This window comes from Sturnus vulgaris, chromosome 8 (genome assembly GCF_052056855.1).
Source record: "Sturnus vulgaris isolate bStuVul1 chromosome 8, bStuVul1.hap1, whole genome shotgun sequence".
Taxonomy (NCBI): domain Eukaryota; kingdom Metazoa; phylum Chordata; class Aves; order Passeriformes; family Sturnidae; genus Sturnus; species Sturnus vulgaris.
Genome location: NC_142250.1, coordinates 33,768,229 through 33,794,723, shown reverse-complemented (window position 1 = coordinate 33,794,723; position 26,495 = coordinate 33,768,229). Strand labels below are relative to the sequence as shown.

The window sequence follows — 26,495 nt, the reverse complement described above, 5'->3', positions numbered from 1 at the left end:
CCTGTGTCTGAGGTAATAAAATTTATTGTACACTGGACACACATTGGCTTGAGTAAATCCCTAAGTGCAAAGAACAGGAGTATAAAAGATTGACAACTGCTCTCTCATGCACTAATATTTAGTATCAGTGACACTAAACTGCAAATCTTTAAATTCAATTCTCATAAGTATTCATGTAAATATATGTGTGTCTATCTAGTCATCACATTTTTGTGATGTAATTCCAGAACATACAGATCTTTTTCCTCTTTTGTGCAAGCCTACTCACTAGATTTATTCCAGACATAGTGGATTTGATACTGTGACTTCTAAGAGAGTGGCTCCAGTTGCTTAGAAAAGGAAAACTCTTACTTTACTGCTCTTTATAAATAAGAAAAGACAAACTCTTAGCAAGAAGTCTTGGAGGGGAGAGCAGAGCTTCCAAGTGGCTGTGAGAGGATGCCCAGGGCTGGGTCTTATCTTCAGCTCTGGGCAGTTGCATCCCGAGCTGATAAGGGAGAGATGGTGCAGGAGCCCTTGCTGAGGCTCTCAACCATGCTAATTACTGCTCACTTCTCAACTTGAAACCAGAATTATCTCGTTGATTAATATGGTGGTGTTAGAGAGGAGAGCTGTTGGAGTGTGGGCATGGATGTGCTTTATCTCAAGCAGCACTTTGTTGGCTTCTTGGATGCTGTGGATGGCGTGTTGGAATATTAATGTGCCTCAGGTCGTAGCTTGGAGCTCAACATAAACACCCAGAGCTTCCCTTGGCATGTTCCACTCAGTGAGTGGAGGGAAAGATAATACTGCCATAAAAAAAGGAGGAAGAAGAAACTGCACAGACTTGGAGACTAAAAGGGAAAGGAAAAAAAAAATCAAAACGTGTCCCAAATGTTCCTTTTTTGCCTCAGTGCGAAGCAATTTTTTCTCTCGCAGCCCATGAGCCTTTTCAGACACCTGTTGGCTGTTTCCCAGTATCAAAAAGAAACTTGAAAGTGTTCAATATTTCAGATAATTTCTAGGAAAGAAGACAAGGGGAAAGAAGCTCTTTGGAGCTATTGATAGCAAAATCCAAACAATTCAGGGAATTGCAAGGAATAGCACATGTTGGGAAAACAAAAAAAACAGTAAAAGTTTCTGAAGGTATTTGGAGGGGAAGAGGGAATATTTCTTTGAAAGAACGTATTTGCAGAGCACCTTAGGCAAATAAAGTGCTGAGATTTACCTTCAATTTCAGTGAAATTTAAAATAAACTTAATTTAATTCCACTTTTGTGGTGGGTTAAGAGCATGTAGGCAGTTAATGGCCAAATAATTACATGATAATTGTAGGATACTGAACGTGAAACTTGGCTGCATTTCTTTTTGATTTTTACTCATTATCTTAATCTGTTTTACCTGAAATATTTTATTTACCTGAGGGACACTATGAAAACCTTCTGAAATGCTATTTTTTAAAAAATATTTAGTGAAGTACAGCCAAGTATGAATCTATAGTGAGTAACTGTAGGAAATTTTGTTTGACATGTAGAAACAAATGTCAGAAATATTTTTACTTCGGGTTTATCATCAGTTATTTCTCTTAATATATTACATGGACTAGGGAAATAAATAAAAAGAAGGTGCAAGTTGGCAAATTTGCTTTAGACAGTCAGTGTAAACATCATTGAGGAACATTTAGAAAGACAATCAAAATTAATAGAGACATAATTAACTGATCTAGATAAATGTTGGAACTAGATGACTTTAAAGGTCTTTTCCAGCCCAAACCATTCTATGATTCCATATTTCTGTTGGAAATACAACATCAAATTATATTTACATTTCACTTATGGGAAAGCAAAGAATATGGGAGAAGGTGAGTGTTTGAGGTGCCTTGGGAAGCACCTTACAGCTCCCTGTCTGCCTGTAAAATTCCCATTACACAGATTTTGGGGTGATGTAACTAAATGAGAATGAACACATCTTTCTGAGAGCAAGGATTGGCACTTCATGTACTCGAGTTCTGTGAGCTGCAAAATAAATTTTGGCTGTTATTCGTAACATCTTTTTAGGATTACAGCACATTATTCTTTAATGGAACAGAAAGGTGGCTAAGCTCTCAAGAATGCAGCTCTGGGATCCTAAAAATGTGGAGTCCATAATTACTTCAAAGTTTGCAGCTTGGACAAAATTGGCTCGTTTGATGCTGGCACTGGAGTTTCAGGCAGCCTGCTGAAATCCAACTTGTTAATTGAGTTACCCAGTGATGTAACTGCTCTTTGATATCTATTTTCTGGTAAGCTCAGTAGTTTTTGATGATAAAGGTGAAGTCTCCAGCCATCTCTCCTGGATAAACAGAGCTGCTTGCTTCATTCTGTGCCTATTGCTTGTTTGTGTTTGTTTAAAAAGAGGTTTCAAACAGCGGCCGTGAGGTGGGAGTGAATTTGTGGATGTCGTTTTGGGATAAGGGGGGGATTTATTTTGTTTTTCTGAAGTCTCTTAGGCCTTGCACAGCTGGATGCCATGTGAGAGGCTGGAGGCACAGAGGGGTTGGGATGTGCAGCTCTTTGTCCAGGGCTGGCACAGCCGACCTGGGAGAGCACAGCAGGTCGAGTTACCGGCCAAGGGCTCTCCTGGGGATCCATAAACTCTCATTTCTGTTCCTGGAATGAAATCAGGGAGCAGGGCTGTGCTGCAGCACTCTGCTGGGGGATTGCAGGGGCTGTCTGTCAGGGGAAAGGCTCAATTCCACAAAGCCATGCTCGGCCAGGCAGCGCTGCCCAGCTCTCATGGGTTGTTGTTGATAATTTGGGGTGGCTTTGTTTGTGTAGCCAGAGCACTTCTTTCCAGGCAGCTGGCTGGAAATGGAGGTGAAGGCAGTCTTAATTCACTTTTAATAAAAGATCAATGGCTTTATTGTGAAAAAATAGAATACAGATGTAAACTCTACTTGATAAAAGAATTTAATGTGAGTTTAACCTTCCTATTTTGTTTTTCCAGTGCTACTGGTGCTTGACCTTCATTTTTGAGACTATTGTCTTTCTTGGTAGTTTTACATTTTAAGTTTTGCTTAGACTACAAAAACAAACTCTGCTGGTGTTTTTCATCTCAAGTGCTTACCAAATCCCTGAGATTTTGCAAAATATTTAAAAAGTAATCTCCAGACTAAAGTCTCATTAAAACCTTTGCCCTTCCTGTGGAACAAAAGTTCAGAGAAGTTCTGTTTGATTGTAATTTGAAAACTGTAAAACAAAAACCATCATGGTGTGAAGTATTAATTTAAGCTTGGCAGTCTCGCTGTAAAATTTGTTTCCAGAAGCTTCCAATTAAAATGCAGTGTGTCAAATTGTATAAAGGAAAGCACCTTGAAGGCTCTCTCTTTTATATTATATTATATAGGAGGAAAAATGCCACAAACATTAGTGACCATAAAACATCTTGTGGATATTTTTATTAAAAACCTGTCACATTTATGTTTATAGAAGGAACCATGTGCTCAGGAGTTTCTTAGCCATGCTAATTTTCAGTATTGCATTTTAGTCAAGCCATTTGATAGATGAGTCTGATATTTATCTTTTTTGTATGTTTCTCTAATAATTTTATAGCTTTAATTTAATTTGTACCTTTAACCTAATTTGTACCTTTGTTACACATTGGGTTGTTATGCTCCTTGAACAGTGCAATTTAAATGGTTTCCCCCTGTGGCTTTCCCCTGTTTCAAAGAAGAAAAAGCAAAATTGGGAAAAGGACAGGTTAAGCAGGATGGTTAAAGAGATTAAATACCTTATCTTGTAGTGCTGTAAAGAATTTAATTCCCTTCATTCTGATGGAGATATCACAGAATTGTTTGGATTAGAAAGGACCTTGGACATTATCCAGTGTCATCCCCTGCCATGGGCAGGGACACCTTCCGGTAGACCAGGTTTTTTTTTTTTTTATTTCCAAAAGCATTTCAAAAAACCAAATTTTGTGTCTTGGATATTTCTTGGCAAAATGTAGCTGCAGAGAGAGAAATATGTGCAGTTGTTTTATATTGACAGAGTTCATTTCATCAGCAGGTGGTATTGGGTTTGAGAAGCTGAAACCTGAGACAAGTGCTTAGGGATGGTCTGTAAGAGGATACTTTTTGTTGAAAGTCTGGTGGTTAAATATTCCCAAGATGGTCTGGATAACTGAAACAGTTCTACTGTGCAAGAGCTTGTATATAATGAGATAAAAGAAAGCAAAATGTTTTCAGTTGTGAACTCTTACCGTAGACAGAATCACTTCTGAAATGAATGCTGATCTAATCTGAAGCCAAAGAGAAATGATTTTCAAAAGCAGTTTTGCAAATCTGATTAAGTTCTACTGTGATAAATCCCTCTGCAGCACTTCTTTTAGGAGATCCCCTTTCTGTTTTGGATTTATGTTGGGTGTATGCTGCAAATCAATATTAAGAATAAGAAGGAATATAAATAGTATGCTCAGAGGCAATTTATTTAGATGATGTAATCATTTTAGAATGAGTAATGAAATTTGAACATTTTTCTTGAAGTACAGACACTCATGTACATGAGGCAGAATCTGTGTGGGTTCTCAGGTTTAGGTGTTTTTACAGTCCTGGAATAAAGGGAGAGAGGAAAAAGGTAGGAGGTGGATTTGTAGTGGTTTATTTTGAAATAAATAAATACATTGGTTTTAAATATGAGTAAATATGAGGTTTTAAGTATTCTGAGGAAAATACTTAAATTGGGAGTAAGTGCTTATGGAAAGGGTGGAGGGAGTCAAAAGCCCTTAGAAATAATTTCATCTGATTTAATAAAGTCCTGTGGGTTCCCTTTTGAATTCTCTCAATATGGACACAGTGCAAACCCTGTTCACTGGCAACTCACCTGGGTGCATCCTGAGTTCCCCTTTCCTCTGTGGAATGACTCATGGGATGTGGGTTTGACCAGCAGTGTCAATTAAACTTCCTTACAGGAGAACCATCTTCCTTCTGGTGTGTTTGGAAACACTTCTGGGAAGGGAGGATATCAAAGAGAATCAAGGGATTCTTTCATTTTTGCCTCTGATTGCACTGAGTGTCCTGGGTCAGGGATGTGTCACCCCCACAGCCTCTTGTGCTTTCAGGGAACTTTATTAACAAGCTCCTAAATTTTGGGGTAAGAAAGCATTTAAAGGAGGTCACCTCAGAACTATTTTTTCCCTTTCCAAATTATGGTATTTTTGATGCCCAGTATAAATATTGAATCTACAGTGATGGGTTGGATAATCATTTTTTGCTGTTACTATGCTGCTCAGTGCTAAAGATGTTTTTTTTTAAATTATAACCAAACCAGTAATGCTGCAATGCAGTTAATTTTATACATCTCATTTTATGACAGCCTGTAATGTTACAGAAGTAAGTGGGAAATTTAGAATAAGGCTGCATAGTGATTTTCATGTGTGGGATTCACAAATGTGATAAATTTCAAGATGTGGGAGCAGGATCTTCTCGGGAAATTTGAGTGCCTGGGCTGTCTTTTCTTAGAGCCATGAGTTAAACTCGTGCTACTGGGAAAGATTAATTTGCCACTTGTATTTTCTGTGTTCAGGCAACAGCTCTGAAAGACAGTTCCTTGGCTATTTCTGCCTTCTTGGCCTGTTGAGAAAATGTCTTTAAATCAACAAGTAATTATGTTCTAATTTTTTTTAAATATGACTGAAAAGGCATATTTTTTCCCCAAGTTCTTAAACTGTTTCATCTGAGTAACAATGATTAAAAGTTCTTTAAGCACTACCTTCACATAGCTTTCAACTATTTCTGTTTAGAGAGCATAACATTTCAAAGTGGTTTATTTAAAAATGTCACTTCCATTTTCTGGCTTTAGAGGATTTTCTAGGGCCTTGAGGTTTGGGTTTCTGAATGGAATTGGAGGAATATTGTGTTAATTTAATATTAAAAAATTGCCTTTTGTTAAAAAAAAAAAAATCCAACAAAACCAATAGTAGTAGTTACAAGTCAATCCTGGATGTTTTTCAAATGAGATAATCAGTCATACAGACCTTTTCAGAAATCTACCTCAGGTATTTGACAAGGCTTGACATGAAGCTTGGTTATTTTTATGTTTTTTTTGCACAGACACTGATGACTTTTTATCAGAGATAATTCTTGTATTTCCTACTCAACAATTTACTGCTGTGGGAAATATTTTTTTAAAGTCAGTTTTTCTTTAAATGTCATGAAGAGTTGAACAGTAAGAATATAAAAAGAATTGGGAATTTCTGGTGGTTCTGATTCTCCAGAACTGGCTGTTGCTGCCTAAGGGTGTCCCTAAGGAATTTCTTCACCTCCAGGCTGCAGCCACAGTAAATTTTGTGTTGCCCCTTCCCAAACCTTGCTCAGCTTCATGGAAAGATTCTTTGCCTTTTTTACTGGGCAGTAAATCAACTTCATCTCAAGATGATAATCTTAATTATCCATTTAATATAATTGATGTGAAGAACTCTTAATGGCATCAACTGCAGGGTGACTTCTGATAATGCCCAGTCTTTTAATTTGTAATTTGTATCCTTAAACTTTTTCATTCTCTTCACTGTATGGTTTTTCAAGCTGAGATGTGTAATGAATTTGTAAGTTAAAAATTAATTTGCTATTGCCACCATATGGCTCTGAATGTTGAGAGTGTGTGGATTGCATGAGTAATGGCTCAAAGATAGAATTTTGAACTTAAGTTATAGGCTGCTGAATAATCTTATTTTAAATCAAATGAAGATCTGATTAGGGGAGGTTATTATTGCTGAGGTGGTGATTTTCTGTGTAGCTGGAGGGAAAATAATTAAGGCTGTTTAGTTTCTGGGAATGTCTGCAAAGAATATCTTCTTAATAAATCAGCCAAAAAATTGTAGAATTTCACTAATCATTACCTGTAAGCTAATCCAGGAAAAGCTCCATGAATTAAAGTGTTACTATTTAAATAGCAATGAACAAAATGCTCCATCACTAATGTAATAAAAATAGTGTCCTGCTTACTGTTCAGTGGGGTTTTTCTATTAGATTTTTTTTCTTTTTGGTCTCCATTCTTTACTAGAATTACCAACACTTGAGATGAGCTGCTTTTGGAGGTGCTGAGTTTTTTAGTGTTGGCCCCAGCTCAGCAGAGCTCCAGAGGGTAACTTCAATACAGAATTCCAGTAAGCAAAGCCAAAACTTTCCTAGTTCATCTTGGATGTCGTGGAAGTGTGTTTTGTTAATTTTACATTTTCATCACGTGCCAAGGTTGAGTTTGTGCTCCTGAGATGGTGCTGAAAGGACTAAAGCCTGTGATTTCACTGAACACTCACTTGGTGTAGATTAGATTAAAAACTATTCCTTTCTCTTTGGAAAATCAAGTTGCAGCCAGAGTTCTTGTGCAACTGATATGACTGCTCTCTTTTTTGTTGTTTTTTTTCCCATTTTTTCCCCTTGCCAGGGTCAGTACAGACCCTCTGACCTGCTGTGTCCAGAGACCTACATGTGGAGACCCATTGAGCAATGCCTGCCCCTGCTCGAGCACTCCAAGTATTCCCGCTTGATCCAGGATGGAAAAGCAGGTGAGGCCACGAAGAATGAATTATCTGTCCTTTGTCTGTCTGTTTTTAATGTAGCAGAATCATCTGCTGCTGAAGCAGCTTGGAAATCTTACCTGTAAAGGGTGAAAAATGTACAATTCACAACTCCTGCAACAAGCATTAGTAAATAGAGAATTTTATCTTTTAGGCAATGCACATTTTAAGTACATTCTGTTCTGTAGACTACAAGTAGTTCAAAATTAACACATATTGCTGCCTTTCAGATTATTTTCAAATTATGTTTGCTATTCTGGGCATGAACAACACCAATTAAATAATTGTTCCTCACATTCCTGTTGGGTGAATGCATACAAGAATTAAAGTGGAATCAATACAGGAAAGTCGAAAGACTGGAGAAGCTTAAAGGCATCATCAGGTGCTTTTGTTAAGAAACAGTGGCAGATTTAGTTTAACAATCAATTAAACATTTAGTTTAACAGTCAGTGGATGTGAAGAGCACAATAAACAGCAGAAGCATCTTGGTGTAATGTGACACAGTTTTACACATTGTGTAAAATAGGTACTTAGTGATTTACCAGCATTGACTGGTTGAAATTGTTACTGACCAGAGCCCAGTACAATGATGCTACTGTAAAACAAGGCAATCAAATGGAAACAAATACACGAATTTGTTTTAGTTGCTGACTCTGGGCCAGTGGCAGGCCCCAAGGGAGCTGTGTTAGACCATGCTCCGTGTGCTGCTTGGGGGGAAAGGGAAGAGCTTCACTTTTGCTAATTGCAGCTTGTTGAATATCCTCTTTCTCCTGTGAGTAACAATTGAGTGTGGCTGTGATATTATTCAGAGATGTGTGGCATTATTCAGCTCAAGAGCATGTAACACTGTGGTCTGTTTCTAGACACCAAAACACACATTTACCTGAGTCTCAGCAGTCTTCAGCAGCTACTTCTTACTTTTTGCTTTTTTTCTTTTTACTCTTTTTACTTTTTTCTTTTTCTTTTTTACTGTGGGTTAGTAGGATTCCCTAGGCAGTTAACTGTTCAAAGGGCAGGATGTAGATAAATTAAAGGAATTTGAAGACTGCTTTGTAGGACTGTGAATTCTGGAAATGCTGTTGAGTTCCATGCTTTTCCTCACCCTCTGCCTGTTACTTGGTTGCTCAAAAGGAACTCTAATAATAATAATTATAAGAATTACAATAGCAGGGTTCAAATAAATCCATTCCTGATAGACTGGTGAGGGGAAATTGGAAAAAAATTCAAAAGTAGGAGGAAGAAGGGAATGATTTTGGAGGCCAGGGGTGTTGGGGATACTTTTGCTATTCAGAAAAGAGAGAGTGCTAAACTGGTGCCTGTGAAGGTGTTAATAACCCCGTGCAAGCAGAGGGGCAGCATCTTGTGGAAATGGTGTGAAATCCCTGTGGCATAGCAGGCGTTTGGAAACCACGGGAAACAAAGCTTTGCATCATTATCAGCACAGAATATCTCACTCCAGACACTGCTGGAGCTGGGACTTGTGTCCTGTGGTTTAAGGAAATTAAAACATAGCTGCACATTGGGATGCTCTGGCTCTGGGAGTTTGGGTTGCTGCTCAGAGGAAACAATTTCTCACCAGAGAAATCAGTTCCCTTCCTCATCCTTTACTCTCTCCAACAGTCACTAATATGAGTTTAATGAAGTTACAGTGGATTTTAAAAAGAGCAATACAAATGGTCGTGTGCTTTATTCCTCTTGAATCAGCTTTCTGTAGCACTGTCTGTAATTATGTTGGTTAAGTAGGGCATGATTTATCAGGAGTGGGACTTCCAGCATTGAACCAAGGGCAATAAATAACCAGATCCAGTAAACAACTGGGAGGAATGGTGTGGCTTTCATTTCTGCCTGGGGCAGTGGAGCAGTCACTGGCAATGGTCATCTTCTATTGCTGTCTGTAATGTCAGAAAGTTTGGAAAATATTGTCTCATACTAATTTGTTCATAATTAGAATGAGACATAATTCACGTGGTCATCATTTTCCTGAATTTTTTGAATATGTTTTCCCTTCTTTAAAAAAAAACAAACCAACAACACAAAAATTTACATAAGAAATAAACAATTGCAGGTTCAGGAGAGTGTGTTATGGGCTTTGATCTTTCAAGCCTCTGTAATATGAAAAGTATTTTTGAGTATTCATACACATTACATTGCAGAGCTCCTTTCTAAATAAGATTTACTTTTAATTTTATGGAATATAACTAAAAAGATACTCACAAAAAGTGGTGCTTTTTTTAACCATAAGAAAATATTAATTTATATAACTCATGGCTTGGAACAGATTCTTCATTTTTGTTGTCTGTTCACTTTGAAAAATTTAGAAGACCTGGCATCATCTTATAAATGAGAGAGCATTTTAAAGATTCTGATATTAATAACCAATGCCAGGCATTTATTTAGAACTAAGTGGTTTGTGAGGTGGAGCACTATTAGAGGGTTTGGATACTGATGCAGTCTGGAAATTGAGATAGTGCTGGACTTCGTGGAACAGCCATTAGCTGTAAGTACAGATGGAGATGTGCTAAAGAAAGAAGAAGTTAATGAAAAGGTTGCTCTGCAGTCAGTGACTTTGATAACACATCCAAGTGATGAGCAGGAGTCAGTCACATGATGGCATTTCTGAAATATTCCTGGGCATGGGCTGCCTGCCTACACACCCTTTGATTTCCTCCCAAAACTGCTCCTCAGGGTTTTACTTCATTGGGGCCTTCCCTAACAGCTTTACCCATGAAGCAAGAGCAGTTTGGAAAGAACTATAAATCATTTATTTGGTATCCTGGCAATATTTTTATCCTTCCACTTTCCATTTTCTAGACTAACTCAGTGTCATGTTTTCTCTCTTTCGAATATCTACTGAGGTTTTCAGTTTGTTGCTCCTGGGAGAAGTCTGTGAAAAATATCTTCCTAAAGTAAAAAAATCTGCTTTTAGGATGGTAATTAAATTAGTGGGGAACTTCAAATCTTTCTTCCCATAAGTGCTGGACTGTCAAAATTTTTAAAAAACACCTTCAGATGAGGATACAATCCCAATCTGAGAGTGGTGGCTTCAAAGCCTTCATAGTTACACGTGGGGTGTACTTGGTGCCAGCCTGGGTGAACATGGGGCTGTTAAAAAAGTTTTATCCAAATTTTTAGGCATGGCCCACAGCAATCCCAGTGATGGAAGCTGCTTCCCACCTTCCTGTGTCTGCAGAAACTGTGTGAGCAGAGCTTTGAGAGCTGCACTTCAAAAGGACTTCAGTGCTTTTTCTGTCTTAACCATTTTGTTTGCTGAAGTTGATAAATTGGCTAAGCTAATACACATCTGTTCAACTTCCTGCAGATCTAATAATAGAGTGAAATCAAAATGGCATCGAATGGAATACATTAATTAAAATGAAAGTATTTTCTTCAGCACATTAAAACACATAACAAAGGCATAACACAGGCTCCTCTGCCTTTGTGTGTTCTTGGAGAGAAGACACTCTGTTCTAGAGGGTATGGTTAACAGAAATCATGATGGATGCAAAAGGGTGGAATAAAGGGAGAGAGAGGCACTTCTGGGTTTCCTGGTCAATTATAGTAGTAGACTAAATTATAGTCTATTAATAGACTAAATAGTATTAGACTAAACTGACCTTTTTGTAAACATCACAGTGAAGGAGAGTTTCAAAGAGAGGAATCTAAGGAAGTTTCTTAGTTGTCTTTCAGGCTTTATGGAGAAATCTCTTGCAGCCTGAGAGTTGTAGAAGAAATTAAGGATATGGAGACACAAAGCAGTTTTCAAAACATAATTTTGTCTGGGATAGGATCCTATAGTCAGAGGTGGAACTTAAATTGCTGCCTGCAGGTGCTAGGAATGGAGTGAAGCAGAGTGAGGGAAGCTTTAGGAGTGAGGATCTCTGATGTGATCAGGATGTGGGTAGCTGGCAGAGACATGGATAGAAGACAGGAAGAATTTTGCAGTAGCTCATTGAGGTAGAACAACGACAAGAAGGGCTTGACAAGGGCAAGAAATAAGTGATGGTAGGATCCAAACTTAAACACGTTGATAGATAATTGTAGAGGTGAGTAAGGGAGGCTGTAATTTGGATACACCATCTAAAGAGATTACAAAGCCAAATGATTCATCAACCACCTTCCAGTCAGTCCTTGCTCTTGCTGCAGACCAGACTTTGCCACCTCTGCACAGCAGTGAAACCTTTCTTCTTCCAGCAGAGTGGAAGTTCTTAGAAGAACTCAGGCTTTAGGCTGTTTGCAGCTGGTGTGAGCCAAAGTGATGATAGGCAGTGGAATCCAGAGGAGAGGATTTGTCTGGTCTGTGCTTTCCAGTGCTAAGGCTGTGGCTGCACAAAGGACAGATGCTGAAATCCAGAAAGCCTTTGAAATTGCCTTGTGTTCACATGCAAGCCTTAACCATCAGAGTAAAACAAAACTTAAACTCAAACCAACATTAAAATCAGTGCCTGAGCTCCCCTTCTCAGAAGAAAGTCCTGAACACCACACAAAGCTATGGAGAGGTCAGAAAATCCTCACTTCACACTCACAAGAATCACTCTATAAAAACCCATTCCATGTAAAACCTCCTGAGTTCATAGCAGATCACTCATTTTTGAGTTATTGAACTCAAGAAAATTACTTCAGGTTTCCAGTCTTTCTCTGTACTAATCTTATAATTTTCTTTTCATGTTTATTACCAGATTTTTAAAGCTTTTAACTGAAAACCCTTTTATTTAGAAATACATCTTTCTATATATTTATATCTTTTCTGCTGCTCATAGTAAACTGGAGTAGTAAAATGCAAATAAAAATCCCAGTATTTAACAAACAACTTCTGAATCCTCTTAGTAGTGATTTCATTATGTATCTTAATGCTTCTTGCAAGCAACTGAGTGTTATTAGTTCTAGTAAATAAAACTTAAATAAAACCAGAAATCTACAGGCGTGTGCAGTTATACAAAACTGATTAAGTATGTTTTTGTGCGTATTACTTCCACTAGAAAAATAATTTGTCACAACTATTTCAATAACTGCAATTTCTAGTGTTATGTTTTTAAAACATTTTATGTACAATTTTAGTGCACTTTGTTATCAAAGAGTATTTCAAACATGTTTTGTATTTATTGTGTATGTGAACACAAATATTTTGTTGACTTTTTTTCCCCCATGCAGCACAAGAGACTGTTTAATTTTACAAGATATTTTAAATTTTTAGTGTATTAACGTGATACTGCTCTTTTTCCTTCTCTCAAGAGAAAAGCCACGATGACATTTTTGTGTCCTGAGAGTGAACTGTGGTTGCCATTTGGTCACGTCTCAGGGTTCAGGTCCCTGGCAAAGGGCTGGATCCCTGTGGGATGGATGTAGGCAGAGGGATTTGGGTGTAGGCAGAGGGATTAATGCAAAGGCCAGGATATGTTAATGTTTATAAGGGTGGTGTGATGCAGATTAATGTTTACAAGGAAAAATTCACTGAACTTCTCGAGATGATGAAAATGTGGTCACAGAACTATCACAGATGGAAAACATTGAACCAATTGTTTAGAACTCTGCAATCATCTGATTTGGGAGAAATTGCTGCTTTGCTCTAAAACAACTGCTGCTTATAATTTATTTTTTTTAAGATAGTGTTTTGTACTTCAGAGAGCTGGGGAACAGTTTAAATGAACTCTGATAGATCACGAACTGAAGTCTAAAGAAATAACTTTCCACTCTTATCACAGCTATAGGTAATTAGTTTGAATTCTGTAACCAAGAAAAAGACAGATGTCCCAGTTCTTTCTAGCAGCTTCTCTAGAATAGACACCTCTTAGGAGTTCCTATCTGTTTCTAATTAAGTTAATGAACACTTAGAGCCATCAGAATGCATCTTTCTAAATCCAGTGTGATCCTTGAGTGTACGAGATGTTTAAAAAATGAAGATAATGCCAATGAGGTGTAGCCAGGCACATTTTCCCCTCACTTCTTACTGTTTGGATTAAATTGAAATGACTGACATGGGGTTTTAGCCTCATATGCAGTGCTTCTGGAATACAAAGGAAATGTTATTCTCCTAATTTGTGGATCCTAAGCATCTGCCCATAAATTGGTGTGTGGGTTAGAAAATGCAAACTTTAACAAGTATTTGTTATTTAAAAGTTTGGGTCTATTGATATTCTAAATATATCTGCTTTTAACATATGTGTAGCAGAATAAACTAATGTCCCTTGAGCAACATAATTGTCTTCTGGTGTGGCTCATGAAACCTTTGGCTTGGACTGCAAAATTCTTAAAAATGTGTTGAGATGACCATCACAGAGATTGTGAAACAAATGGATGTATTTTGAAATAACTTTTTTTTTTTTTTTGGAGGACTTGCCTTGAAAAATAAAGATATCTTGATGTACTTCACTTCTCTTTGCATTGAAGAGATGATTCTTAGATGGGTTTATGCTCAAGATACTCTTGCACCTTTTGAACGTTGTGATATTTGATTTTCCAGCAGAATAATTCTGAGGTTTTTTTTGGGGGGGAGGAAGATTCAGGGGAATGTGGGGAAGGGCAAGGACTGCCAAATGCTGTAGGAATCATTTTCCATACTCAGAAGGTGTTAGGAGCACAAGAGCAGGAATTCAAAGTTCAGTAATGTGGGACAAGTAGAGCGATGGTGCAGATTTATTTCGTGCTGAAGACAATGAGCATGTGGGACTGGTTTCCAAATGTGATAAAAGTTAACAGCTGTAATTAGGCCCAGGCACAGAGCAGCCATGGAAGGGACACCACAGGCATGTGCTGAGCCACACTCCAACATCCACCAGGGAAACCTGTGCCAGGGTCAGACCTTCTGGAATGATCCTCCTTCACTCCCTGCTCTGGTGACATCATCCCAGCTCCTCACGTGGAACATAATTGATTCCATGTTTTAATTAATTTAGCCAGCAAATTGATTGCTGTAATCTGATTTATTTAGCTGATAAGCTACTGCCAATTGCTTCAGTTTTTCCTATTTCATGGAAATGTTTGCATTTGTAATTGTCAGCTTGACTCTCGTCTCTGGTTTTTTCCTCCTCACATATCAGTCTTAATGAGGACTTTGCCCTTCTTTTTGAAAGATCCTCTTGCTGCTTTCTGCCACATTCACTTCTGTCACTTCACTCAGTTCAGATATTTTAGTAAATAGTATTTAACTCTTTTGCTCCTTCAGATTTTTCCCCTGTTCTCTTCCCACTGTTTTTGGAGCTGTAACTCCTTAAAGCATAATCTCTAACTTTTATCTTTTGTACTGGCTTTTCATAGGAGAATGGTATCATGGAATGGTTTGGGTTAGAAGAGACCTTAAATCCCATCCAGTGCCACCCCTCCCATGGCAGGGACACCTCCCACTGTCCCAGGAGCTCCAACCCCAATGTCCAACCTGGCCTTGGGCACTGCCAGGGATCCAGGGACAGCCACAGCAAATCTGGGCACCCTGTGCCAGGTCTGCCCACCCTCACAGGGAACAATTCCTGCCCAAAATCCCATCTACATCCAACCCTCCTGCAGCTTTAAGCCATTCCCTCGTGCTATTATCTCCACCATCATTACCATCCCTAATCCTTCCCATTTAAGATGCATTACTATTCTCAACCATTAATTCACAGATCTAATAATGTGTTTGATGTGTCTCTCCCACCAGTAACAGAGTCACATTTGATTATATTATTGAAATGACAGGTCCCTTGCTGAAGTCTCTGTAAAGATATCTGTACAGTTTTCATTCCCTGTTAGCCAGTGACTTAGAGTTGCTTTCATGTGCTGTTTCCAAGTGCTTGTTGGATTTTAACTGTGATTTCCCCTTCTGTCTCTGAAGAAAAATTCATAACTCAAAATGGCAGAACATTCTTGTGTTCTTCTAAATATCTTGGATAGTTCAAGGAACAGAAAAGCTCAGATAACAGCTGGGGAGTGTGGAGGACACGCATCTGATGCAGCAGAAATCTTGGTCAGGTTCCCCAGTGCTCAGTCAGAGCAAATAAAACTCCCCAGAATCAGAGTTAGATACGCCTGTGGGGTCCATCAAAAACACTGCATGCATTCAGTGCATGAATGAGCCTGTAAAGCTTTGACTTTGCTCGTTCTGATCTGCAAAAGTGCCTTGTGCAGGCTGCTGAGGGGCTGGAGCTGCAGTCAGGAAACCTGGGCTAGGGAGAGCATGCACAGGAATGAGAGAATCACAGGAGTGTGAGAGCATCTCCCAGTGCCCCTGCCTTCAAAACAGAGCTGTGCCTGCTGTGGTCCTGCTTGGGGCCCTTGTCTGCACAGTGCACTTAAACTGAAGGCTGGAACTTGATAGATAACCAAAAAATGTAGTTAAAATTAAAAAAAACCTCAAACCCAAAGTACTCTGGGTGTGCAGTTAATATTCTTCATTGGCAGTTCATTCTCATTTCTCAGATTTGAAGTCATCAAGAACAGTGAAAGATTCTTTTAACTTCTTTTGAAGTGACTACTTCATTTTATCCTCTGGAAGATCATCTAAAAGTTAGAAAGTTATCTTTGTCAGTTTGCCATTGACTAGATTATATTCCTTTTTTGTTGTTGTCATAGTATCTTGGCTTTGGAGGCACTGGATGCTGTTTTCAGATGGGAAGTGGTCATTCCCATTCAACTAACATTTTCTCAGGTACCACTAGGTTTTTTTGCACTGGATTCCTAAAAAGCAGATCCTTGGAGAAATATCAGTAATCAGTCCTTGGCATGACAAGAGGAAACAGCACCAAGTTGTACCAGGGGAGGTTTAGGCTGGATATTAGAAGAAATTTCTTCATGGACAGGATTATCCAGCCCTGAACAGCTGCCCAGGGCAGTGTTGGAGTCACTGTCCCTGGAGGATTTTAAAAGCTGTGTCCATGGGGACATGGATTATTGGGTTTGGCAGTGCTGGGTTAATGGATGCACTTGATGGTCTTCGAGGACTTTTCCAACCTGAATGATTCTGTGATTCTACGATTTAAATCTTGCCCTTCAGTACACATTTTCCAGCCACCTTTTTTCAGGATAATATATTGAGGTAGGCTGGAATAATTGTATTACATGAGAGCTCCTCAAATAAACCAGGAATTTCACACATATTGTTTTATGTGCATCTCCTCCAAGCGAATCCCGTTGGATTTTCCTGGCAGGGGCAGGGATTGTTTCCAGGTAAGGCAGAAGCTGAATTTCAGCAGAACCCCCGAGCTGCTGGGAGTTGCTGCACTGACAGGAAATGTTTTGCACTGGTCCCTGCTGGTGTTTACTCCAGGAATGAGGGGAGTCCCAGCACAAGGAGTTCTCGTTTCTGCAGGGCAAGGGGCTCCAAATCACAAACCAGCTGGAGGAGCTCAGGCACAAAGCCCAAAATTTGGCTTAGAAGATGCCGTCAGGATTTCCCCTCACTGCAGCTTCTTGTCTTTGCCCATTTTAAGGATCCCTATAGGTACCAATAAAACTGTAATTCCCCTCTTTAAGGATCATCAGTAATGTTTTGATAAAGGTGCATTTTTCCACTTATAAACATGTTCTTTTTGAGCAGTGGTTTCAGAGGTTCCTATTTTTCCTTAGAGTAACTGCAAAGATTTGGCTGATTGAGAATATCCTGAGCATTTTACTGTACTTCCTTTGTGACTTGTGCTTTCTGGTTTTAATTAAGAATTCTTTTCATTGAGTTTTTGTGTGTTGTTGTTTATGCTTCATTTTAACTGTACTCTTATTTTGGTTTGAGTTAGTATTTCTGTACCCCAAGGCATAGGGGTCTTTAATATTCCTTAATGTATGAGTCTACTTTGAAAGAAGCAATATGAGAAAAAGCACATTTCAGCTCACTGTTTTTATATAAATATGACTACTAATGGGTATTGCTGATTGGCCTTTTTGTTTTTGAGGATGACATCCTATACTTTGCTGGTGAACAAAAGGAATTATGCTTTAAATTGGGTAAGAAATGAGCTAAAATTCAAAGGTCAGAAAGATTTGGGTTCTGACGGCGGTGGAATAATTTTCAATTTCCAGTAATTAATATCTCCTATGTTTCAGTCATAAAATTTGAAAAGTTAATGTGTTTCTTACTTTTTCAGTTTCTTTGTTTTAAAATCATTGATCATTAACTGTGACAAGGTCATGTAAACCAGATGTAGCTTTTCTTTAAAAAAAAAAAAAATTCAACAAGGCTGCAGTGTTTCTCATATAAATTAACATCACCACAGTGTAACCAGCAAGGGATGATGCTTCTTTTCATCATTTTTACACCTAGGTTTGAAAGCTTGAGTATCGTGAAACTTTTAATCTCCCTGTAAATTGAATTTTAATTTTTTTTTTCTTTGATGATTGTAAAAATGGGAACATTCTGTTCATCTTTAAAGACTATGCAAATCCTTAGTGCTTCAGAATTGAAGATTAAAAACCACAAACAACATGAAACATAATCAAAACTCCAGCACATCCATGGGCTGGAAATGCAGCAGTTGTCAAGTGTTTATCTTCATATTTTTTGTTCAGTGGATTTAATGCTTAGAGGTAAAAAAAATTCTTTTGAGATTGCATTTTTAAGCAAAATGGAAATTTAATGTGTAGTGTGAGTTTCCTTCAATGTCTGCTTTCAAAGTGAATCACTGGTTGCAGTTAATGACTCAGGTTTAAATATTTTAATTTTTGAATTAGGGTTGGTACTTTGCCTTTTCCTTTCTGTCTGTCACTGTTTTATCCTGCTATGGGTGAGGGGGAAAAATCCAGGTTCTTTATGTAGTGTGGATGCAGAATTACAAAGTGATGATGGCCAAATACTTTCATTATTCCAGGGAGTTGAAGGAGCATTTAAAGAAGTTAAACATATGATCAACACCAGAATCATTTCAGAGTTTAGAAGGAGTACCACGTTTCTTTTTGTGAGTTAGAAATGCCAGTCCTTAGTTAGGCTTCTTACTAATTCTGAGTCCATTCTGTACAGAAGATGTTAAAAATATTTTCCTGTGACTAATGTGGATTGTTTTGGAAATTGGCAATTGTCCTTTCTCCTATTTAGAAAATAGGAAAGTCAATAAATTTGTCAATTTACTTTTAATTATTTCTTCACTCGTTTTCCTGTAAGTGGAAAAAAGCACTTTAAAGGAAAATTCAATTGCTTCCATCTCTAGATGATAGCCCTTGGAAATTAAAAAATGTCATTTTTGTGAGGGGCAGGAGGGAAGAGGTGCCACGGCTCTGAAGAGGAGCAGCACAGGATGCTGCAGCTCACGCTGCCCTTCCACATCACTCTTGATCCAAACCAGCTTGGCCCAACTCAGCCACTACCAAAAAGCTGATTTAATAAGAGTTTTCTCCAGAAGCTTTGAGGCATCACCTTTTTTCAGCGTGGTGTTTTTTCTCAGGCTCTTGCAGAGCTCACTCTCCACTCCAGGTCTCACTTGTCCAGCTTTGCACGTGCTTACCCAGCTTTCTGACCAGATGGAGCTGGTTTTCACTTCAGCTTCTATTAGGGAGTAATAATGAAGGTTAATGCATGTGAAGAATAAAAAATTTTGGACGTGGGCTCCCCCAAATAACGTTAGAAAAATGCTAATCTACCCTTGAGCTGTAAGGAAAAGATCCTGACCATGAAATTCTGAATTTCTTTAAAAAGCGAACTGCTGTCTAGCTTTCTATTGCTGGGAATAAAAAAGGTGAAATCACTCCTCCTTATTTCATGCTGGTATTTCAGCAGGAATGCTTATCAGCATTTGAAAATGATGTTTTGGCTTGGGAAGGAGCTTGTAGTTTTAGGGGGGAATTGATTTGGGCCGTGCAAAGAAATCAGGACTGGATTGTACAGGAGTTTGTTTGGCTTCCTGCTCCTCACATTCCTCCTCGTCCCTGAAATGTGGGAGCCTTGTTTTGGGTGAGTGCAGGCTGAGGCTGCCCTGGAGCACTTTTGGGAAGGTGGATGTGAGCTGGGTCAGGAGTCAGCAGAGCCTGCCAGGACACCCCACTGCAAAAGTCTTTGGGTCCTGCCTGCTTTGTTTTCTGCTGGTACTGAGCAACGGATCTGATGCTCTCTGTGTTTTCAGAAAGGAAATCCTCCATATGAGATTCCATTTAACAGTGCCATGGGGCTGGGAACAGAACATTTTAACACCTCTGTGCAGTCTTTATGGGGTCACAGAGGCAAGGTTGAATTAGAAGTGAAATCTCTCCTATATTCAGATTTCAATAGACAACTGCAGCATTAATAATTCACTCCTTTAGGAGTACAGGGGAGAAAAGAAAGAAGTGACAGGTAATTTATTCAGCAAGAATTTACCTGTATTTTTAGCTCTGAGACTTAAAGGATAATATTTCTGTTTTCACTTGGCAGCTGCAGTTGCCCAGTTTCCTAAAATTACAGGAACTTTCAGTCTGCATAATTGATTGCTCTGTATCTTGTGTATCTACCATGCAGACTATATTGATAGATATAACTGAATTAAGGGATGAAACCTTGTATATCTTTATGTCAAATGACAGTGTCTCTTCTGTAGACTACAATAAATCAACAGCTCAGGAGGTGAAAAATGAGGAAATGTGAGGAGGAAAAAATAAACACTTTTAAAAAACTTTTTAGTGGCAACAGTACTGTATTCAGTAATTACAGTAATGACTAAAATTGCCCTAGTATACAGTTCCACTGTCTGATCAGTCAGGGTCTTTCCAGCAATGGAAGTCACTAAATAAAATTTCTTCACTAAAGCTTGGAAATAAAATGATGGTTTTTTTCTTATTTTCAACAAGGAACTTTTTTTTAATAAAGCATTTGGTTTTGTTTTGAATTGTGGTTGCTGCTGTATCCCAGCATCAGGCACACAGGGAAGGCCTGTTAGAATTCAATTGGCATCATCTTGAATAGAAAGTAAATTTTACCATGTGCCATTCAACAGGAGCAGATATTTAATTTGTCTTATTGGGAGAGTAACTTCTTTGTTAAATTGTGCCAGAGCCTAATCTGCTTTCATTTTCCATTAAATGATCTTAAATTTATTCTGCTTATATTTAAATCGTGTTTAAAGGGAATAGTTTCCTGGATTCCTATGATGTTGCCTCCAGACCAACAGCAACTGAAAGGTGGCTGAGTTTTGACTTTCAGATTTGTTATGATGGTGACACAAGTTCCTATTTGCCATCTCTAAAAGCTTAACTGTGTACCTGAGATTATTTTACTTTATACTTAACATCTCAGTAAAAGGGTTTTTTTACAGATGGAGTTTAAATTACATACATTTAAGTACTTTTACAGAAGGTTATTTTTGTTATTAAAGCTTTGATTTTGAGGGGAGTCAGTGGAAGAACAGGTAATAATTGTAGAAATTTGGAATGTTATTTTTCATTGCAAGGAGGCAACGAGTAAAAGTGGAGGAAGGGCACAAATGCTGAGCAGCAAGAAGAGAATTCAGCTGAGCCAGAAAGGCTGCAGTGAAACCAAGGGTACAGTAGCTTTAGCCTCTCAAAGAAATCAAATCTGGGGCCAGAAGATGAACTCACCCACGGTATCAGGCTTGGGGAGTATTTGGAATCAATGAGTATCAAACAGTGAGTAGGGAGCAGCTCTGAAGTGCTTTTGGCACGGAGCTGAGAGGGCTAAGCTTGGCCTAAATCCACCTTGGGACACAGGCTGGGAGTCAGTCTAGAGGTGCAGTAAATGGAAACTTTCCAATTTAAGAAGTTAAAATAACTTTACACTTGTGTCACCTCCAGAAGCTAAACTTGCAAATTTTTTTCCTTGGTGAACTCTCAGGAAGGAGGAGGATGTAAGAGAAGAGGCAGAAGGGCTGGTAGTAAAACCAACCTATTGGGATATCAGGGAGGTGTTGGCCACACATCAAAAACCTGATGGATTTCAAAGAGGCAGAGAAAGCCATAAAGTGTTTTTGACTTGGTGTTTATCTAAAGCAATTGCCAACAATAATTAGTGGAGAGCACAATCTAAGCAAGTACTACTCAGATTTTCTTCCTTCAAACCATGTTTTCCCTGTTAAGTCTTAAGAAACACATTGTGCTTTCATGTCAGGAATCAAAACACAGATAAAAGTAATGAAGTCATTCCAAACTTGGTAAAGCAGCCTTCATTAAGTTTCACATACTAAATTCAGGCAATCAGCAGAAAAAAGTTTATGGGCCATTTCTGTGGATGAACAGGGCAGGTTCTTCAGTTCTTCAGAATGTCTTGCACAGAAATGCATTTCATAGTCTCCTTTAAAACTTAAAGAAGCATTAATTAAAAGCAGAAAGAAGGTCCAAAAGGAAGTCTTTGCATAGTTCATGTCTCAAAATAGTGACATTCCAGTAAGCATCTCTCTTATTACTGAAAATTATATGGTTCTATTCTCAAACTTACCTTTCAGATTTTGGGTTGACTCTCGGTGACTTTTTGAACCTAAAGTTCAGAAAAGTCCAAGATTTCTTTTCCTACTATTTTAAACTATTTTTTACTAATTTATCCTGCAGTGGACTCAGAGATGTGGCACGTTCTCTGTGTTTCTTTAAAGAGTTTTCTAGCACTGTAGTGCAAATTTTTCTGGCACACAGCAGCTATATAACATTATTGTTCAGCAGCAGGAGCATCAATGGGATTCATAAAAATAAGGAAGTTTTAACTTGTTCGGTGACACTCTTACATGTATGATTCTGGATAAATTAAGGCACAAGGGATCTGCATGTGAAGGAAATAAGGTTTAACTGTGGTGTGTGTATCTTTGAAGAGGAATTGTGGTGTTCCCACAACTTGCACTGCTCGCCCTCTTGATCTACAGAGCTCAGGGATCAGACTTAAGTAAGGACATGTAACTCCTAGAATGAAACTCAGAAACCAGTATAACTGGGAGGGGAAATATATTTAAAACCAGTATAACTGAGGGAAAAACAGATTGGGGCTGGAGGGCCAGAGAGTTTCACCTGGGAAGGTGGTTTATTGCCTGATGCTTACCTAAGGAATCAGCCTGGAGGCTTCTTGCTGGCTTTAATACATTTCTCCCAGCTGGTGTGGTGGGTTTTGCAAGGGGCTCTGTAATGACAAGTCTCCCCTGGTCAGTTCTGTTTGAGTTTTTCCCAGGTAGAGTTTGACTGCTGGCTCCTTGAGCACTAAATGAATGTGACTTTTTAAATACAGCAGAAGAGTTGTGTTCAGAAATGCCACCCATCACCATCAGAAATGTGTGATGCACGATTTACCTTCCCACACAGTTCTTTTGCAGGCTGGGTTTTCAAGAACCCTCTGCAGCTCAGCTCAGCTTTCATCTGCGGATTTTTTACTTCACGCAGTTTTCATCATGCACATTGAGGCTGGAGGCATGACTGAAGGTGATGTGGGCACTATAAATAATTGGTTTTGTGTTCTCTGATTGCCTCTGCAGTGGATGAAGGTGGCCTGAAGGAGCTGGGCAGGGTGAGAGTGCTGCACAAGAGAACCGTGATGCCTTACAGCGTGTACAAGAAGAGGAGGAAGGGGCCAAGTGACGAGGCCAGCGTTCAGCAATATGCAAGCCTGGTGGGACAGAGCTGCTCAGAGAGGATGCTGCTGTTCAGGAGCTGAGCCCCCACGAGATGGCATTTCAATGGCTCTACATTTCACTGCACTGCCACTGGATGCTCTGTACCATAGCTGTGTGCTGCTGTGCCCACTCAGATAGGCTGGAGCACAGGTATATAGCCAGGCTTGTGTCAATACCTGGTACTGTGTGTAAAGGCCAACTCCAATAAATCTTACAGTGCAGCAAGGCTTTAGCAATATAAGTTTAGAAAAACACGCTTGCAGTAAATTTTAATGAAGTAGTTCTAGCCTTTCTATGCATTATGAATAATTCTAAGTATCTAAGCAAAATGAAAAACAGGTGTCTTTTTTTTTTTTTTTTTGTAGAGACGAAGGTTGACTAAATCTAGATTAAGAATCATTAAATTACAGATGTTTTCAAATAGCACCTTGGATATCTGTCGTTAAAAATTGCTGTGAAATTTGTGCTCGCATTTGTATGCTCCTAAAATCTTGCAAGAAGACCGAAACATGCTATTACTTTCCAGCATGATACAATTTTATTTCAGCAGTACGTTTAAAAAACCAGGAAGGAATTATTTTCACTGCACATTCTTCATTTGTTTAAAGCAGTCAGTTGGTGTCAGAGGTCCTAGTGAGTGTAGGAGTTCGTGGTAGGTTCTCAGTGGCAGGGGATGCAGTGCTTTGGAAAACCTTCCCCTTCAGAGAAGAAGCAGAACAGTTGCACTATAAATATACCAAAGATATGCAGCCAAGTGGCAGAGTGGTTTTTGGTATAAGCCTTATCCTTTGTCTAACAGGAGTGGGTATTTCACTGCACGTGGCTAATGTGAAGTGGAGCTCGGGAGGTTTATCCTGCAGCTCTCAGTGCACATTTCAGAACTATGCTAACAACAAAAATGACATAAGGTACCACTGCTGGGTTTTGTTGCAGGTGCTTTTTTTCTGCACAATTGTACAGGAATACTTAAATACCATATTCCTGCTTTTTTACTGACTATTTTATTTCTGGTGCAGCAGCTCATGGGTTAACATCTTTAATAACATTTTAGTAAATACTTCTGTTGGAAACACAGGAAGTTGTGATCCTTTATGAAAGCACTTTATTATCTCATATATGAACGTTGTCTGTGTCCCTATTAAGTCATATAAGTTGGAGGAATTTGGGGAAATAACACTGTTGTATAATTCAGTAATGTATTACAACATTGTAACATTACCAATGCATTTGTGTTTCTTATCTTCTTGGATAACAGGGACTGGTATTTACCTTGCATCAACTTGGAGTTTCCTGTTAGCCTTTGAACAAAGATTCTTATTCAAGGATATGTGGGTGGTTTTCCCCAGAAAGGAAACAAATTCAGATTTACCCTCTGAGGGTTACATCTCCTGTCATTCATGGATTCATTGATTTAATTTTAAACACTTGGCCAATATTATTAACCGTTAATTTTTATGTGGAGCAGACGTAAGAACTTGGGGAATCAAGTGCAATGCAGATATTAACTTTGTTTTTCATATCTGTTTGATATGAAATTAGTGTAATATTGTAATATTATTGATAGTACAGGTTCAATAGCAACTTTAAAAAGTCATTTTACATTCTATTAATTAGGCTGTATAGTATTGATCTACTCCCAATCTGCAGCAGAAATGGTCATTCACGTCAGCTTCATATCTGGTGTGTGTTTATCTTTGCCTGGTACTGAGAAGTTTCTTTGCACTGTACCTTCAGTTTGTCCATGCCTTACCTCAGCCTCCTGCCATGGGGAGAACCACTAAATAATCCTCATGAAGATTATTATAAAGAATTCCTTTCTGTGGAGAAAATACTTTTACCACTCTGTCAAATAGTGTAACATTTTCTGCCTACACAGTGTGCTGAAAAGTGGTCGTGCCCATATGGCTTGCAACCAAAATAAATGAGAAAACCTTTTTATGTGATATAAAATCAGTTAACAGGCACTGAGGAATTTCACTATGAATTGCAAAATCTCAAGGGTTATCAAAGCCATTTAATGACAGCCTCACTGGGCTCCTGGAGAAGTTAAAGTTTCTGTTAAATTTCAAGGGAGCAGACTTAATGTCCCCACTGAGAGTTCCTGGAGAGCTCCATCTCTTTGTGCCCCTATTTGTTACTGATATGCCTTGGATTAGACTTTTATCTGATGCTCTGTTTCTCTAGGGGAGCTTTTAAGGACTGCAGTTAAAGGAAAGTGAGAGAAGTATAAACCTGAAAGCTGAGCACAGCTTGAAGTTGTCCTTAGTGTGAGCGCTGGAGGTAAATGACCAAAATTTCCTGTGAGTCTGAAATGGTGCTTTCACTTTCTGACCTCCCCTGGGACTGCAGCACCAGGGCAGCCCGGGCCCCTGGCTCATACTCAACTCAAATATGGATTTATATTAAAAAGCAAAACCAGGCGACACTGGGATTAACTCAAAAACTGAGTTCATCCCCTGTGGTTTGCTGAGATCTGACTCACTTTAGTGTTATTTTGGAAGCAAACTGGTGCAGTATTTTTGAGGACTGATACCTCTAGCCCTGCATTTGGAAGAGGGACAGAGGCTGAGGATGAAGTTCTGTAAATTTTGCCTGTGACTTCAGTGGAGCTGAAAATTCACCACTATTACAATATAATTTAATATATTGTCATTGACAATTATTGAATTTAGAGATATTTAACTTAGCACAAACTATTTTATAAAAGTTCTTTTTTCTGTAGCTGGTTTGTGAGAGTCAATCCCCAATGTAAGGTTGCCTTGTTCTGTCATATCTTGATAAATGAGCATAAAATGATGGTAAGAAAATGCAGAGTTGTGACCAGTGCTAAAAAATGCCATTTTTTGTTTTAATTGGAGAGAAGTGAGAAGCTTACACATCCAGCATCGACATATTTCAGTACATTCAAGAATCTGCATGTTGAGTTTGTAATTGCTTTTTAGCAGGCCTGTTTCACTTGCAAGTGTAGTAAATAAAGTTATTTCCAGTCTTTGTGAATTATTATAAGAAATAATAGCTCTGAATGTGATTTCTGCATTAGTTTATAGGAATTTCATTACCCTGGAAAGTAGAAAAATGAAAGAATCAATCCAAGGGTAGCAGTCTTCAGAAAAGTTACCTGCAAGTTTAAAATCATTTTTAAAACACATGACCCATTTTGGAGCTAAGTTTTAGTTCCAGCCAGCCAGATTAACGAAGAGATTGCATGAAATATAATTGATACTTCTTTTCTGAGTAGAATAAAATAAAATAAAGAGACTTTTCACAAGTGGAGACTAGACAGGACTAGCTGTTTATTTGGTTGAACAAAAACCTGTCTCTGAATTAAGGAGCCAAACCAGCAACACAGAAATTTGGGTTGTGTGCATAAAGATAACCAAACATTACATCATTTTCTGAATGAAGGAGGCAGAATTCCAGCTAATTCTGGATTCCTGAAGGAGACTTTTCTCAAAGCCCAGCACCAGCACGGCTTGGGATGCTCGTGGAACATTTTCTGTTCCAT

The 26,495-nt window shown here is 38.6% G+C and overlaps 1 protein-coding gene across 5 annotated transcripts in view; it reads left to right on the top strand.

Moving 5' to 3' along the window:
• The window catches only part of ATE1 (arginyltransferase 1), a 69,187-nt gene extending 42,927 nt beyond the window's left edge, over positions 1–26,260 (top strand). For 4 of the 5 annotated variants that reach the window (XM_014886794.2, XM_014886793.2, XM_014886792.2 and 1 more), the window contains exons 11-12: positions 7,394–7,514; positions 22,853–26,260. In XM_014886794.2, coding sequence (XP_014742280.2) covers positions 7,394–7,514; positions 22,853–23,031 — 300 coding nt within the window. In that variant the 3' untranslated portion in view covers positions 23,032–26,260. The remainder of the gene's footprint in view (positions 1–7,393; positions 7,515–22,852) is intronic. The other variant, XM_088169405.1, reaches the window with a different exon arrangement.
• Positions 26,261–26,495: the final 235 nt, after the last annotated feature.